At 30.8% G+C, this 16291-nt stretch overlaps 1 protein-coding gene across 1 annotated transcript; it reads right to left on the bottom strand.

The window, feature by feature from the left end:
- Positions 1–11700: 11700 nt before the first annotated feature.
- LOC119612405 (putative cyclin-dependent serine/threonine-protein kinase DDB_G0272797/DDB_G0274007) lies at positions 11701–12338 on the bottom strand. Its single transcript, XM_037968208.1, has 2 exons — positions 11817–12338; positions 11701–11736 (listed from the first exon to the last, which is right to left on the bottom strand). Exons 1-2 carry the CDS (start codon positions 12336–12338, stop codon positions 11701–11703), a joined length of 558 nt encoding a protein of 185 aa, XP_037824136.1.
- Between the last annotated feature and the right edge of the window lie 3953 nt (positions 12339–16291).

Below are 16291 nucleotides of genomic sequence, written 5' to 3'. Positions count from 1 at the left end.
TCGATACTGAGATATTGATACGATTTGTTAATTAATGCTTCTCTCATTAAATCTCCAAGTTTAATCTAATGTTACTTCTTATCTTGGGGACCTTACGGTGACTTTTTACACTTGAGTGACTTGTAAAGAACATGACCCTGACGGATCATAAACAAGCACTTTTTTGAAGAACTGGAGTTATCTAATCTCTTGCCATTTTGCAGAATGAAAGGCATCATAAGTTGAGTGGATGGATACGGATATCTTTAAACCCCCACATGTACTTGATAAACCACTAGTATCGCAAACTTTAATCTCTGTAAGATCAGTTCATTATCCAACATATTGTCGTACAGTCGCTTCAATTGTAGTAGTTCTCTTCTGGGGCCACAATACCGGAAACTTATTACGAACATATAACTGCACAGTGGTTTAAACCAACATTCTCATTCTTCGATTTTTGCTTTAAGCAACAGCACTTGTACAACGAAAGGACCTCGCTATTAATCAGTACAGGGTAAGTTCTGTGGTCGAATGGTTCTTGAGCCACCATATAAGACAGTTATTCTGGTCAAACCCTAGATCAGTTGATTCCATATAGTTAAATGACTGTTCCAGTTTCAGACCCCGGCTGATCTATGAACTAGGTAGCACTTCTATTCCTCGGGATTGCAATAATACCAAGGTGAGGAAAGATACACCATAGTGAGGCAGAATATATGTATATTCTTTTGGAAATACATCGGAGGTTTCTAAACAGCTGTTTTGATCAGGGTAAAATTTGACATGGGCCTTGCCCAGGAAATTTGAAAATTGACGCCACAATTAATTAAGGGTCGGCTTGTTGGTTTTTAGACAAAAACTCTTTATCTTTAAAATAAAACTTTCTATAAGATTTATGTTTTTGTAAAAGAAATATTTATTTTCCAAAATTATTGACTTTACATCGTTGCCAATATGACCAACTTTTCAAGCCAAAACTGGGATTCTTGTGTATTCTTAATTTTTTCTAAAATATTTTCTCAGTCTCGAGAAAAATGCAGATTTAGAAATTTGTCAGAAATTAACGTTTTGGTGTATGAATGTATGACCAAACAGGTCCAATTGATTAAACGCTTATAAAATTGTTTAATTTAATAACCGATATTTTTTGTTAGTGAAAAGGGTAAGAAGGGGAAGTCGATATTCTGTACCAAAACTCATTGCTTTCAAATTTTGTTTTCGGAAATAATTAACAACTAGCTAAATTTATTTCATGAATGGCAAATTTTTAACTTTAAACCGGAACTAATGTTGTCTAGTTAAATTTAACTTAATTAAATATGATTTAAACATGACATGTGAGAATTATTTAATATTTTTTTTATTATTATTGTAGTTTAACAATAAAATAATAAAACAGATTTTCCATAAGTCGTAGTTACTCCAAAATAATAATAATAAAAATTCTTTGGTGACACTAAAATAAAAATAATCATATAGTAGTAAAAAACACTTGTTTACACTTCAGTAAAAACTCGTTAAATAAATAAACAATTGTTTTACAAATATTTGCACAATTTCACCTTTTTTTGTTTTATTTATATATTTAAAATTTATTTAGCGTTCAAATTATTATTGAGTTTTTTTTCTTGTTTGTTATTGGCGAAAAAACACCGCTGACAAAATTATTTGTGTATTTTTTTTTCAAACTTTTTTAAACTTATTCTGCGTGTTTCAATGTGAACATTTTAAAATCAACTGACGAACTAACGGACTAAAATAAAGTTAACAACTTTTTTTATTTGAGCCAATTAAATTTTAAAATGTTTTTTTTTTTTTTTTATTGTTTGATGAGAGAGATTGTTAAGTTCAAAAAAGAAAAAAGAGCAATAAAATAAGTTATATATTCAGAATTGTTGTTTATATAGAAATTTAGATTGGTGTTCGAATTTGGAGGGAATCGTTTGTTTTGATCTTTTTTTTGACATTTTGAGTATAGATCAGTCTATAACCTGTACTATAGATCAGTATATGGTTTGGACTAAGAAACACTATAGTTTGGACTAAGGATCACTCTATAGTCTGGACTACAGATCCCTTCATAGTCTGGACGATAGACGGATCTATAGTCCAGACTATAGATCAGTCAGTAGTCTGGTCTAAAAATCAGTCTGGACTATAAATCAGTCTATAGTGTAGTCTATAGTCTAAACTATAGATTAATCTATAGTCTAAACTATAGATTAATCTATAGTCTAAACTATAGATTAATCTATAGTCTAAACTATAGATTAATCTATATTCTAAACTATAGATTAATCTATATTCTAAACTATAGATTAATCTATAGTCTAAACTATAGATTAATCTATAGTCTGGACTATAGATCAGTCTATAGTCTGGACTATAGATCAGTCTATAGTCTGGTCTATAGATCAGTCTATAGTCTGGACTATAGATCAGTCTATAGTCTGGACTATAGATTACTCTATAGTCTGGACTATAGATTACTCTATAGTCTGGACTATAGATTACTCTATAGTCTGGACTATAGATTACTCTATAGTCTGGACTATAGATTACTCTATAGTCTGGACTATAGATTACTCTATAGTCTGGACTATAGATTACTCTATAGTCTGGACTATAGATTACTCTATAGTCTGGACTATAGATTACTCTATAGTCTGGACTATAGATTACTCTATAGTCTGGACTATAGATTACTCTATAGTCTGGGCTATAGATTACTCTATAGTCTGGACTATAGATTACTCTATAGTCTGGACTATAGATTACTCTATAGTCTGGACTATAGATTACTCTATAGTCTGGGCTATAGATTACTCTATAGTCTGGACTATAGATTACTCTATAGTCTGGACTATAGATTACTCTATAGTCTGGACTATAGATTACTCTATAGTCTGGACTATAGATTACTCTATAGTCTGGGCTATAGATTACTCTATAGTCTGGACTATAGATTACTCTATAGTCTGGACTATAGATTACTCTATAGTCTGGACTATAGATTACTCTATAGTCTGGACTATAGATTACTCTATAGTCTGGACTATAGATTACTCTATAGTCTGGACTATAGATTACTCTATAGTCTGGACTATAGATTACTCTATAGTCTGGACTATAGATTACTCTATAGTCTGGACTATAGATGACTCTATAGTCTGGATTATAGATTACTGTAAAGTCTGGACTTTAGATTACTCTATAGTCTGGACTATAGATTACTCTATAGTCTGGACTATAGATTACTCTATAGTCTGGACTATAGATTACTCTATAGTCTGGACTATAGATTACTCTATAGTCTGGACTATAGATTACTCTATAGTCTGGACTATAGATTACTCTATAGTCTGGACTATAGATTACTCTATAGTCTGGACTATAGATTACTCTATAGTCTGGACTATAGATTACTCTATAGTCTGGACAATAGATTACTCTAGTCTGGACTATAGATTACTCTATAGTCTGGACTATAGATTGCTGTATAGTCTGGTCTATAGATTACTCTATAGTCTGGACTATAGATTAGTCTATAGTTTGGACTATAGATTACTCTATAGTTTGGATTACAGATTACTCTATAGTGTGGACTATAGATTACTCTATAGTGTGGACTATAGATTACTCCATAGTGTTGACTATAGTTTACTCTATAGTCTGGAGTATATATTACTCTATAGTCTGGACTATAGATTACACGATAGTCTGGATTATAGTTTACTTTATAATCTGGACTATAGTTTACTCTATAGTCTGGACTATAGATTACTCTATAGTGTGGACTATAGATTACTCCATAGTGTTGACTATAGTTTACTCTATAGTATGGAGTATATATTACTCTATAGTCTGGACTATTGATTACTCTATAGTCTGGACTATAGATTACACGATAGTCTGGATTATAGTTTACTTTATAATCTGGGCTATAGTTTACTCTATAGTCTGGACTATAGATTACTCTATAGTCTATACGTAACTGTTTGTAGTGTGGACTATAGATCAGTCTATAGTCTATACAATGGATCAGACTATAGTATATGCTTTAGATCATTCTATAGTCTGTAGTATATATCAGTCTATATTGTGGGCTATAAATCAGTCGATGGTCTGGACTATAGATCTGTCTGTAGTGTGGACTATGGATCAGTCTATAGTCTGGACTGTAGATCAGTCTTTAGTCTGGACTACAGATAAATGAGTCTATTGTCTGGACAATAGGTCAGTGTAGAGAATAGTCTATAGTTCCGTTATTAGTCCGGATCAAGAGAAATGATAAGTATTTACCAAATTTTGTTCAATCGGGCGTTAAATTAAAAATTAAACATTTTCACAAAATTCAAATTCTAGAAAACAATTAAATTATTTTTATGTTCATTGCCCTCCAAAATTTGAACTAATTATGGTTTAAACAAATATTATATTAAACATTTTTTTTCGGAATAAGCGTGCTGAAGGCAATAATATGTATGACGTTTAAGTTTTATTACGTGCAATATTCACCAAAAAAATATATTTTCTAGTTTATAACGTTCGTACGAGCATATTTGCTTAATTAGCTTATTAGCACAGTTATATTAAAAAGAGAGTGTAGATCCAAACAATTTGTTAAGCGTACAGGTATGATTAGCGTTTTCTCCAACGATCGTAGGAGAATTTCAAAAAGAGAACATGATTAATATCGAAACATTTGACGAAAAATGCCAATAAAATAATGCAAAGACTCTCATGTCTCTCATGGGTTTGTAAAAATTGGAGGTCATTAATTTTGTTACTTATAAAAAAAATAATTGTTTTTAGCTTTATTTCGTTTCTTGATTTAGTAATATTGTAAATTAATTTATAACTCTGACAAACAGTATTTTTATATAGAGTTCAATAGAACTCCTTGATAAATAAATTTATTGTTACGAATATTTATAGTATTCATTTATAATACAGAGATTATTTGAATTGTTAAACATTAGGCAACATGTTGCTTAACATGTTGCTGGCGGTATTTTGTTAAAAAACATGGTTTTATGATTTTACATTGCACAGTGGGGTGATTTCGGATAAAATAAAGAAATGAGTTGATCGATGATCGTCGCTTGATTTAAATCAACATTTTATGAGGATCGTTTTAAATTTATCTCAAGTCTATAGCGATTATTCATCCGAAATATTCTCTAAATCTTGTGATATTATCCACATTGTGTTACAATTCGATAAAATTACTCTTCCAAATCTGGGGCATTTAAAAGTTAAATAAAATAGGTCTATATATTCATATCTGATAATTTTCTAATCATTTATTACGTTTGGTGGGCGTGTTTGTGTTTTTCTTCATAGAGATTATCTAAAAATCTCTAACAACACATGATTTTTATTTTGAAGCAGGATTCTTATCTAATTTTCTAGGGTAATTTACTTTTAACTGGTATATAATATAATCTAGAAATTTTGAAAATATTTATGATCAAAGTTTAATACTTAAAGTGTTAAATGAATGAAATCGCAATTTACTTAAAGGAAATTACTATAAAAAAATTAATAAACGTTTGTAGGTAAATCTTATCTATATAAATAGTAGTAGTTAATGATTAGTATATTTATAAAATTTTATTAAGTATATTATAAATTATTGGCATATTAAAGATTAAAAAAAAATTGGGAATTTTTTTGTGTCTACAAAATATTTAGCACGTTTTATATTAAAAATGATTTGTCCAAGTGTGTATCCATGTATGTAAACCTTGTGCACAGGATAATTTTGGCACATACTCTTCTTTTTTAAATGGTAAAAATCGGCCCATTCTTTCGCTTAGCCCTCATACAACTATCTATGTTAAATGTTCTTGTAACTTTCCAAAAATCTACAAAACTAAATTTTATATAAGTCTAAATGATACTGCCAATTTTCGTAATTATCGGGATTCATTTGACCCTAGCCTCCATACAAAGTCCCCTTCAAATTACTTGAAGCTCAAAATTCACTTATAAACACTAATATCACGATGAAATTCTGAATAAATGACTTCAATGTGGACGTAAATTTCTCTACCAAAATTTATAACGATAGGCCCACATAAACCCCTTGCCTCTATATAACACTTCTTTTAGAAAATCTCTTTTTATAGCCTTCACCTTCGTGAGAAGGGTATATATAAGTTTGTCATTCCGTTTGTAATTTCTATAATATAATTTTCCGACCCTATAAAGTATATATATTCTGGATCCTTATAGATAGCGGAGTCGATTTAGCCATGTCCGTCTGTCTGTCTGTCTGTCTGTGTGTATGTTGAAATCAGTTTTCAGAAGACCCCAGATATCTGCGAGATCCGAATTTTCAATAATTCTATCGGAAATACGGTTGAATAGAACGCTATTTAAAATCAGCCCAATCGGCCCATAAATAACGAAGATATGAGTAAAAATCCGAGACCTCCTCTGAAAATTTCATCAAAAATTTACTTTTTTCGTGCATGCTTATACAAAACAATAATCAAACAAAAACAAAACACAGTATCAAACGGTAAATTTTTTTTGTTATTTGTTATTGTAATTCTTGTTTATAAACACAAAGCAAAGAATGAACATCACCCCACTAAACAATTTTTGCCGAATTCGTAACGAATTCGTACCGACAGTCTGCACAAGTTCCCGATTTCGTATCCGAATTCCGTCAGAATTCGTTACGAAAATCGTATGAAAGGTTGCTCGGAATTCGGAACTCTTTGTCTGAGGAAATTCGGAATAATGTGCAGAGTTGTCGGTCAGAATTCGGTACGAAATCTGATGTAAATTCCTGGGGAAATTCTGAAGGAATTTTCGACAAATCTGATTGAAGTCTGGTACCATGTCTGACATTCTTTCGACATTTCGTACGAAAGTCTGATCAAATATAAGAAAGTCTGATAGATGTCATATAAATGTCTGATAAAATGTCCGACATTTCGTTCAAAAGTCTGATCAAGTATAAGAATGTCTGATAGATGTCGGATAAATGTCTGATAAAATGTCCGACAGTTCGTACAAAAGTCTGATCAAGTATAAGAAAATGGCCTGACTATTCTGATCAACGTCTGATGAAAACTATTTTCATATATACAATTTATTATGGTTTAAGTTTATTAATTTTAATAATAATTTATAAGCTTCCATTATTCATGACTTCTTAAGGGTACATAAATAAATAATAGAAATTTATAGATTATTTTTAAAATTAATAAAATTAAACCATACTACTTACGTATTATATACGAAAATAGAGTTCATTATATACATCTATTTAAAATTATAAAATTAAACCATAAAAAATGATGTAATTTGTTTGCTAATTTTTGTGTATTAACAAAGTTTAAAGAAATTTAAACAATAATCATCACATATGCAGATGTTGTTTACTTGATTTCCAAAAACTAACTGAGAAAATAAAAGAAAATAAAAATTAAATTCCCTTTTAAAGTACAGTTGACGAATTTCAAAATATAAACAGGTTTGTGCATGATTTTTATAAAAAAAAAACAAAATTTCCTTCAGATAATGTGCAGAGTTGTCGCAAAATTTTCTTACAAAAGTACTGAAAATGGGAACAAAATGACCGAGCAAAAAATATCAGAAAATGTGCAGACTATTCTGTTAAATATCTAAAGGAACGTTACAAAAACAATTCTCTTCAGATTATGTGCAGATTTATCGGATATAATTCTTAATCCATTTTATATTTTACTTCAGAAAATGTATAGACTATTCTCCTTTATGTCTAAAAAATAATATAGGAATAAAAAATCAAATTGTCCTCCGCCAATGTGCAGATTAGTCTCATAATTGTCGTAACACTGAAATTCCCTTTCGACAATGTGCAGACAAGTCTGATATTAATCGTTTAATACTTCAGAAAATGTGCAGAAAAGTCTAACAAACAGTTTGCCGATTATTCTGTAAAATGTCTAAAGGAAATTTAGAAATTCGTTAAAAATTCTGATAAAGTATAAGAATTATTTCAGAAAATTTCTGACATCAGACATGTCTGAAAAAATTGTTTACTGGGACGTTACGTTGTTATTGGCTAGAAACATGAAATTAAATATGTAGAGCCTGGATTAGGCAAGAACACATTAAAGGGCACTTATTGGTACTTTTTCGTTCTCCAAAGGGTACTTTTTGAATTTTCTATAATATTGTACCTAGAAACATGAAATTTAGCATGTAGGGCCTTGACTAGGTAAGAACCTATTAAAGGGGACTTTTTGGTACTTGTTCGTTCTACAAAAGGTACTTTTTGAATTTTCTATAATATTGAACCTAGAAACATGAAATTAAGTATGTAGAGCCCGGATTAGGCCAGAACACATAAAAGGGGCCTTTTTGGTACCTTTTCGTTCTACAAAAGGTACTTTTTGAATTTTCTATAATATTGAACCTAGAAACATGAAATTTAGCATGTAGGGCCTGGACTAGGTAAGAACCTATAAAAGGGGACTTTTTGGTACTTTTTCGTTCTACAAAAGGTACTTTTTTAATTTTCTATAATATTGAACCTAGAAACATGAAATTAAGTATGTTGAGCCCGAATTAGGTCATATCAAATAAAAGGGGACTTTTTGGTACTTTTTCGTTCTACAAAAGGTACTTTTTGAATTTTCTATAATATTGAACCTAGAAACATGAAATTTAGCATGTAGAGCCTTGACTAGGTAAGAACCTATAAAAGGGGACTTTTTGGTATTTTTTCGTTTTACAAAACATACTTTTTGAAATTTCTATAATATTGAACCTAGAAATATGAAATTAAACATAAAGAGCCCGGATTAAGTTAGAACGTATAAAATGAGATACAATTGGTATTTTTTGATTTTTTTGTAATAAAATTCGTACTGACTGTTTTTTAACGCATCATGGTGAAGATGCGGCACAGCCGAATATAGTACTCTTACTTGTTTTGTCAACAAATTGTTAAAATATTTCTGAATTAAGGTAAAAATCAAAATTAATGCTTTATTTTGAACAAATGATCTATAATATTAACATAATCACTACTGTAGGGTATCATATGGTCGGCCATGTTCGACTATACGTTCTTACATGGTTTAAAACTGACACTATTCTTGTTACCAAGATCGTATAAAAGATGTCACGTCCATTATTGATAGTTTGTCCATTTGTTCTGCGAATGTTCAGATGGATGTAAGTTAGTTAGTTAGTTAGTTAGTTAGGTAGTTAATTGGTTAGTTAGTTAGGTAGCTAGTTAGTTAGTTAGTTAGTTAGTTAGTTAGTTATTTAGTTAGTTAGTTAGTTAGTTAGTTAGTTAGTTAGTTAGTTAGTTAGTTAGTTAGTTAGTTAGTTAGTTAGTTAGTTAGTTAGTTAGTTAGTTAGTTAGTTAGTTAGTTAGTTAGTTAGTTAGTTAGTTAGTTAGTTTGTTAGTTAGTTAGTTGTTAGTTAGTTAGTTAGTTAGTTAGTTAGTTAGTTAGTTAGTTAGTTAGTTAGTTAGTTAGTTAGTTAGTAGTTAGTTAGTTAGTTAGTTAGTTAGTAGTTAGTTAGTTAGTTAGTTAGTTAGTTAGTTAGTTAGTTAGTTAGTTAGTAGTTAGTTAGTTAGTTAGTTAGTTAGTTAGTTAGTTAGTTAGTTAGTTAGTTAGTTAGTTAGTTAGTTAGTTAGTTAGTTAGTTAGTTAGTTTGTTAGTTAGTTAGTTAGTTTGTGTAGTTAGTTAGTTAGTAGTTAGTTAGTTAGTTAGTAGTTAGTTAGTTAGTTAGTTAGTTAGTTAGTTAGTTAGTTAGTTAGTTAGTTAGGAGTTAGTTAGTTAGTTAGTTAGTAGTTAGTTAGTTAGTTAGTAGTTAGTTAGTTAGTTAGTAGTAGTTAGTAGTTAGTTAGGTTAGTAGTTAGTAGTTAGTTAGTTAGTTAGTTAGTTAGTTAGTTAGTAGTTAGTAGTTAGTTAGTTAGTTAGTTAGTTAGTTAGTTAGTTAGTTAGTAGTTAGTTAGTTAGTTAGTTAGTAGTTAGTTAGTTAGTTAGTTAGTTAGTTAGTAGTTAGTTAGTTAGTTAGTAGTTAGTTAGTTAGTTAGTTAGTAGTTAGTTAGTTAGTTAGTAGTTAGTTAGTTAGTTAGTTAGTTGTTAGTTAGTTAGTTAGTTAGTTAGTTAGTTAGTTAGTTAGTAGTTAGTAGTTAGTTAGTTAGTAGTTAGTTAGTTAGTTAGTTAGTAGTTAGTTAGTTAGTTAGTTAGTTAGTTAGTAGTTAGTTAGTTAGTAGTTAGTAGTTAGTAGTTAGTTAGTTAGTTAGTTAGTTAGTAGTTAGTTAGTTAGTTAGTTAGTTAGTTAGTAGTTAGTTAGTTAGTAGTTAGTTAGGTAGTTAGTTAGTTAGTTAGTTAGTAGTTAGTAGTTAGTTAGTAGTTAGTTAGTTAGTTAGTTAGTTAGTAGTTAGTTAGTTAGTTAGTTAGTTAGTTAGTAGTAGTTAGTTAGTTAGATAGATAAATAGTTAGCTAGTTATCGCACTCTATGGGACAACAAGTCCTCCCAAGTCCTCATGTTTCCTATGATGGCAAATACTTGTATAAAAATTCTATATTGCTACTTCGCTTCTTTCCCCAAACCTAGATTATGTAACCAATCGATTAATTTTCGTATGAAATAAAAATCTTCTGTTTTAGCATGTTCTCTTATTTTATGAGTTTATGAATTTTATATATTTTTATAAAAGTTTTACGCTTACAAAACTAAAACTTATACAATAATTAAGTAAATTATAAGCTGGGCTTTTGTAATTTAACTTAAAGAATACATTTTTAGAAAAATATAAAATAAAATTAACACAATCTTTTCAAATTATTAAAAAAATATTGATAAATTAAATTATATATACAACATATAAAAAAATTAATTTGCTTAAAATTAAATGAGGAAAATATAAAAATATTAAAACTAAAACTTAAAGGATTTCATTTCCAATGTTTTAGTTTAGATTATTTTCAATTGGAAATCATAATACTACATTATTTATTACTGGCGTATATTTTAAGGTTATGTTTTAATATTAATTTATTATTAATTAATTTTAATTGTAATAATAATAATTATATTTAGAATCAACCACATATAAAATACACAAAAAATTATAAACAATCACAGGAAATGCAGCAAGGTGTTTTTAATTTTTTTTTTCTTAAATTTGTAATAATTTTTTTTTTAATTTTCAATAACTACACACTACAAAATTTGTCAATTTTACTTTTTTTATAAATAAGTAAACATTAGTGTTTTTAAAAATAAATTAATTTATAGCCTATGAGGGACAGAGAGGAAGGATGTGAGTGCATAAGATAGAGGAGAGAGGTTTTTGTTTAAATTGCTAAATTTTTAAATTTTTTATATCGGCTTTGAGTCGAACTTCTTTAAGCACCGATATTTAAGTAACCAGCCTTATATTTTTTTTAATTAAACTTAAATAAAATTTAAATACTAATGATAAGGGCGATATGTGTTGTCTACACCATTTACATATGAATAATTGTAAAACCTTGATGCATACAATATCGATCGAAGTTACATTGTTTTGACATTTCCGTCGATTTCGATAGATATCAATTTTGACGCGTGCATCAAGTCAAACTTGTAAAAACCTAAATCAGTTTAAGAGCGTGTAAATGGGATGATCTTCTTATGGAATGAAAATACAATATTTTAAATGTGTATGAGTGTGTTTCTGTGTGCTTTTCTAATCTAAAGTGACTAAATTTATCTTACTGAGATATGTTGTGTCTGGAATAATTTCTATTTTCATATAAAATTGAAATAGATTTTATTTTTAAATATTAAATGTTGCAGCTCTTTGTTGTTGCTGTTGATGCAACAGATGCAGTTTGTCTTTGCTCCTGTTGCAATTTATGAGCAATATGTTGCAAAAGTTTAGCATCATTCTGTTGCTGTTCATTAGTAGTTTCAGGGGTTGATGTCTCGTTATCTTCATCACTGTCAATATTAAATCTGACATGATGATGACGACGATGATGATGATGTCTATGGTGTTTGTGTTTGTGTTGAGCTTCTGCAATTTCTTTCTCTTCTTTTGCTTGTTGTTTTTGCTGTTCCTGTTCTTCCATTTGTTCTCTAATCTGTTGTAATTTCAAGTGTCTCTTATGTTGAAAGTGCTCCCGGTGTAGTTGTTGCTGCATTTCCTTTTCCTCATTTATTGAGGCCGTATTATCGTTGGGATCCAAGTGATTGTCGGCGGTTGGTGCTAAATATGTGGTCGATTCGGTATCGTGTAATTCATGGGTCATATTAAAGACTTGACGTCTAAGATTAGCATACATTCCTTCTTCGTCCTTATTGTGTTTCTGATTGATGGGCGCAAATGAGGCGTATCCAATCATTTTGACGTCTAATCTTGGGTACCTGCCAAAAGCAATTAAGATTTTTTATTAATTATTTAGTTTTAAAAAGTAAATTTAAGTGATGTATTCAATTTTAAAATACCATACATCAATATTAATTAATTTCGGAAGCAGAACAGATCTATAAATTTAGAACATGTATTGTTTATAGTATTGTTTACTATCTAGTGTATGGTCAAAACTATATAGACTATACTAGTATGTAGACCAGACTATAGACTACACTGTAGACTAGACTGTAGCCTAGACTGTAGACTAGACTGTAGTAGTGCTGTAATATTCTACTACTTTTGATTACTCAATACTACTCAATACTTTTCGTTTGGGTACTCAATACTACTCGATACTTTTAACGGTTTTATTTTATATCAAAAACGAGGAATTTTTCCTTTTTTTAAGTAAAGTTAGACCAGACATCACACCTCTTTTGAGACATTTTATTTTTTTAGATAGCGTCGATAAATATTTGTAACTTTTAACTATTATTGCAGTGTTTAAATTATTTTTACATTGATTTGATATTGCTAAGAGTTGCATTTCTAATAATGATATGGTCTATATTAGATTTTAGAGCTGTATTTTTTCACATCATAGCCGTTAAATTTAAATAAGTTAAATCCATATACAAGTCTGAAAGTATTGAGTAACTACTTTTTAGTATTGAGTACCCAAAAAATACGGCAAATACTCGATACTCGATACCCACTACTCAATACTTTAACAGCACTAGACTGTAGACTAGATTAGATTATAGACTAGACTACTGACTACAATATAGATTAGATTACTGACTAGGCTATTGACTAGATAATAGACTATGTTATAGACTAGGCTATTGCCTAGATAATAGACCAGACTATAGACTATACACTAAACTATAGACTAGATTATAGATTAGTAGTAGTTTAGTCTAGTTATAGACTACACTAGATTATGGACTAATAGTAGTTCAGTTCTAGTTCAGTTCTAGTTCCGTTCTAGTTCAGTTCTAGTTCAGTTCTAGTTCAGTTCTAGTTCAGTTCTAGTTCAGTTCTAGTCAGTTCTAGTTCAGTTCTAGTTCAGTTCTAGTTCAGTTCTAGTTCAGTTCTAGTTCAGTTCTAGTCAGTTCTTCAGTCTAGTCAGTTCTAGTTCAGTTCTAGTTCAGTTCTAGTTCGTTCTAGTTCAGTTCTAGTTCAGTTCTAGTTCAGTTCTAGTTCAGTTCTAGTCAGTTCTAGTTCAGTTCTAGTTCAGTTTAGTTCAGGTTTCTAGTTCAGTTCTAGTTCAGTTCTAGTTCAGTTCTAGTTCAGTTCTAGTTCAGTTTCTAGTTCAGTTCTAGTTCAGTTCTAGTTCTAGTTCAGTTAGTTCAGTTCTAAGGGGTTTCAGTTCTAGTTCAGTTCTAGTCAGTTCAGTAGTTCAGTTCTAGTTCCAGTTCTAGTTCATTTCTAGTTCAGGTTCTAGTTCAGTTCTAGTTCAGTGTTCTAGGTATTCAGTTCTAGTTCAGTCTCGAGTTCAGCTCTAGTTCAGCTCTAGTTCAGCTCTAGTTCAGCTCTAGTTCAGTTTCTAGTTCAGTTCTAGTTCAGTTCTAGTTCAGTTCTAGGTTCAGTTCTAGTTCAGTTCTAGTCAGTTTCTAGTTCAGTTCTAGTTCAGTTCTAGTTCAGTTCTAGTTCAGTCTAGTTCAGTTATAGTTTTCAGTTCTAGTTCAGTTCTAGTTCAGCTTCTAGTTTCAGCTCTATGTTCAGGCTCTAGTTCAGTCTGTCTTCTAGTTCAGTTCTAGTTCAGTTCTAGTTCAGTTCTAGTTCAGTTCTAGTTCAGTTCTAGTTCAGTTTAGTTCAGTTCTAGTTCAGTTCTAGTTCAGTTCTAGTTCAGTTCTAGTTCAGTTCTAGTTCAGTTCTAGTTCAGTTCTAGTTCAGTTCTAGTTCAGTTCTAGTTCAGTTCTAGTTCAGTTCTAGTTCAGTTCTAGTTCAGTTCTAGTTCAGTTCTAGTTCAGTTCTAGTCAGTTCTAGTTCAGTTCTAGTTCAGTTCTAGTTCAGTTCTAGTTCAGCTCTAGTTCAGCTCTAGTTCAGCTCTAGTTCAGCTCTAGTTCAGCTCTAGTTCAGTTCTAGTTCAGTTCTAGTTCAGTTCTAGTTCAGTTCTAGTTCAGTTCTAGTTCAGTTCTAGTTCAGTTCTAGTTCAGTTCTAGTTCAGTTCTAGTTCAGTTTAGTTCAGTTCTAGTTCAGTTCTAGTTCAGTTCTAGTCAGTTCTAGTTCAGTTCTAGTTCAGTTCTAGTTCAGTTCTAGTTCAGTTCTAGTTCAGTTCTAGTTCAGTTTAGTTCTAGTTCAGTTCTAGTTCAGTTCTAGTTCAGTTCTAGTTCAGTTCTAGTTCAGTTCTAGTTCAGTTCTAGTTCAGTTCTAGCTCAGTTCTAGTTCAGTTCTAGTTCAGTTCTAGTTCAGTTCTAGTTCAGTTCTAGTTCAGTTCTAGTTCAGTTCTAGTTCAGTTCTAGTTCAGTTCAGTTCAGTTCTAGTTCAGTTCTAGTTCAGTTCTAGTTCAGTTCTAGTTCAGTTCTAGTTCAGTTCTAGTTCAGTTCTAGTTCAGTTCTAGTTCAGTTCTAGTTCAGTTCTAGTTCGTTCTAGTTCAGTTCTAGTTCAGTTCAAGTTCAGTTCTAGTTCAGTTCTAGCTCAGTTCTAGTTCAGTTCTAGTTCAGTTCTAGTTCAGTTCTAGTTCAGTTCTAGTTCAGTTCTAGTTCAGTTCTAGTTCAGTTCTAGTTCAGTTCTAGTTCAGTTCTAGTTCAGTTCTAGTTCAGTTCTAGTTCAGTTCTAGTCAGTCTAGTAGTTCTAGTTCAGTTCTAGTTCAGTTCTAGTTCAGTTCTAGTTCAGTTCTAGTTCAGTTCTAGTTCAGTTCTAGTTCAGTTCTAGTTCAGTTCTAGTTCAGTTCTAGTTCAGTTCTAGTTCAGTTCTAGTTCAGTTCTAGTTCAGCTTCTAGTTCAGTTAGTTCAGCTCTAGTTCAGTTGCTAGTTCAGTTCTAGTTCAGTTCTAGTTCAGTTCTAGTTCAGTTCTAGTTCAGTTCTAGTTCAGTTCTAGTTCAGTTTCTAGTTCAGTTCTAGTTCAGTTCAGTAGTTCAGTTTCTAGTTCAGTTCTAGTTCAGTTCTAGTTCAGTTCTAGTTCAGTTCTAGTTCGTTCTAGTTCAGTTCTAGTCGTTCAGTCAGTTCTAGTTCAGTTCTAGTTCAGTTCTAGTTCAGTTTCTAGTTCAGTTTAGTTCAGTTCTAGTTCAGTTCTAGTTCAGTTCTAGTTCAGTTCTAGTTCAGTTCTAGTTCAGTTCTAGTTCAGTTCTAGTTCAGTTCTATAGTTCAGTTCTAGTTCAGTTCTAGTTCAGTTCTAGTTCAGTTCTAGTTCAGTTCTAGTTCAGCTCTAGTTCAGCTCTAGTTCAGCTCTAGTTCAGCTCTAGTTCAGCTCTAGTTCAGTTCTAGTTCAGTTCTAGTTCAGTTCTAGTTCAGTTCTAGTTCAGTTCTAGTTCAGTTCTAGTTCAGTTCTAGTTCATTCTAGTTCAGTTCTAGTTCAGTTTAGTTCTCGTTCAGTTCTAGTTCAGTTCTAGTTCAGTTCTAGTTCAGTTCTAGTTCAGTTCTAGTTCAGTTCTAGTTCAGTTCTAGTTCAGTTCTAGTTCAGTTCTAGTCAGTTCTAGTTCAGTTCTAGTTCAGTTCTAGTTCAGTTAGCTCAGTTCTAGTTCAGTTCTAGTTCAGTTCTAGTTCAGTTCTAGTTCAGTTCTAGTTCAGTTCTAGTTCAGTTCTAGTTCAGTTCTAGTTCAGTTCTAGTTCAGTTCTAGTTCAGTTCTAGTTCAGTTCTAGTTCAGTTCGTTCAGTATAGTTCAGTTCTAGTTCAGTTCTAGTTCAGTTCTAGTTCAGTTCTAGTTCAGTTCTAGTTCAGTTCTAGTTCAGTTCTAGTTCAGTCTAGTTCAGTTCTAGCTCAGTTCTAGTTCAGTTC

The sequence above is a fragment of the Lucilia sericata genome, unplaced genomic scaffold (assembly GCF_015586225.1).
Source record: "Lucilia sericata isolate MDLA Ls3-8-SP2 unplaced genomic scaffold, ASM1558622v1 Contig001682F_arrow, whole genome shotgun sequence".
NCBI classification, from domain to species: Eukaryota; Metazoa; Arthropoda; class Insecta; order Diptera; family Calliphoridae; genus Lucilia; species Lucilia sericata.
The sequence above is the reverse complement of the archived record's forward strand: the minus strand, read 5'-3'. Positions and strand labels throughout refer to the sequence as shown.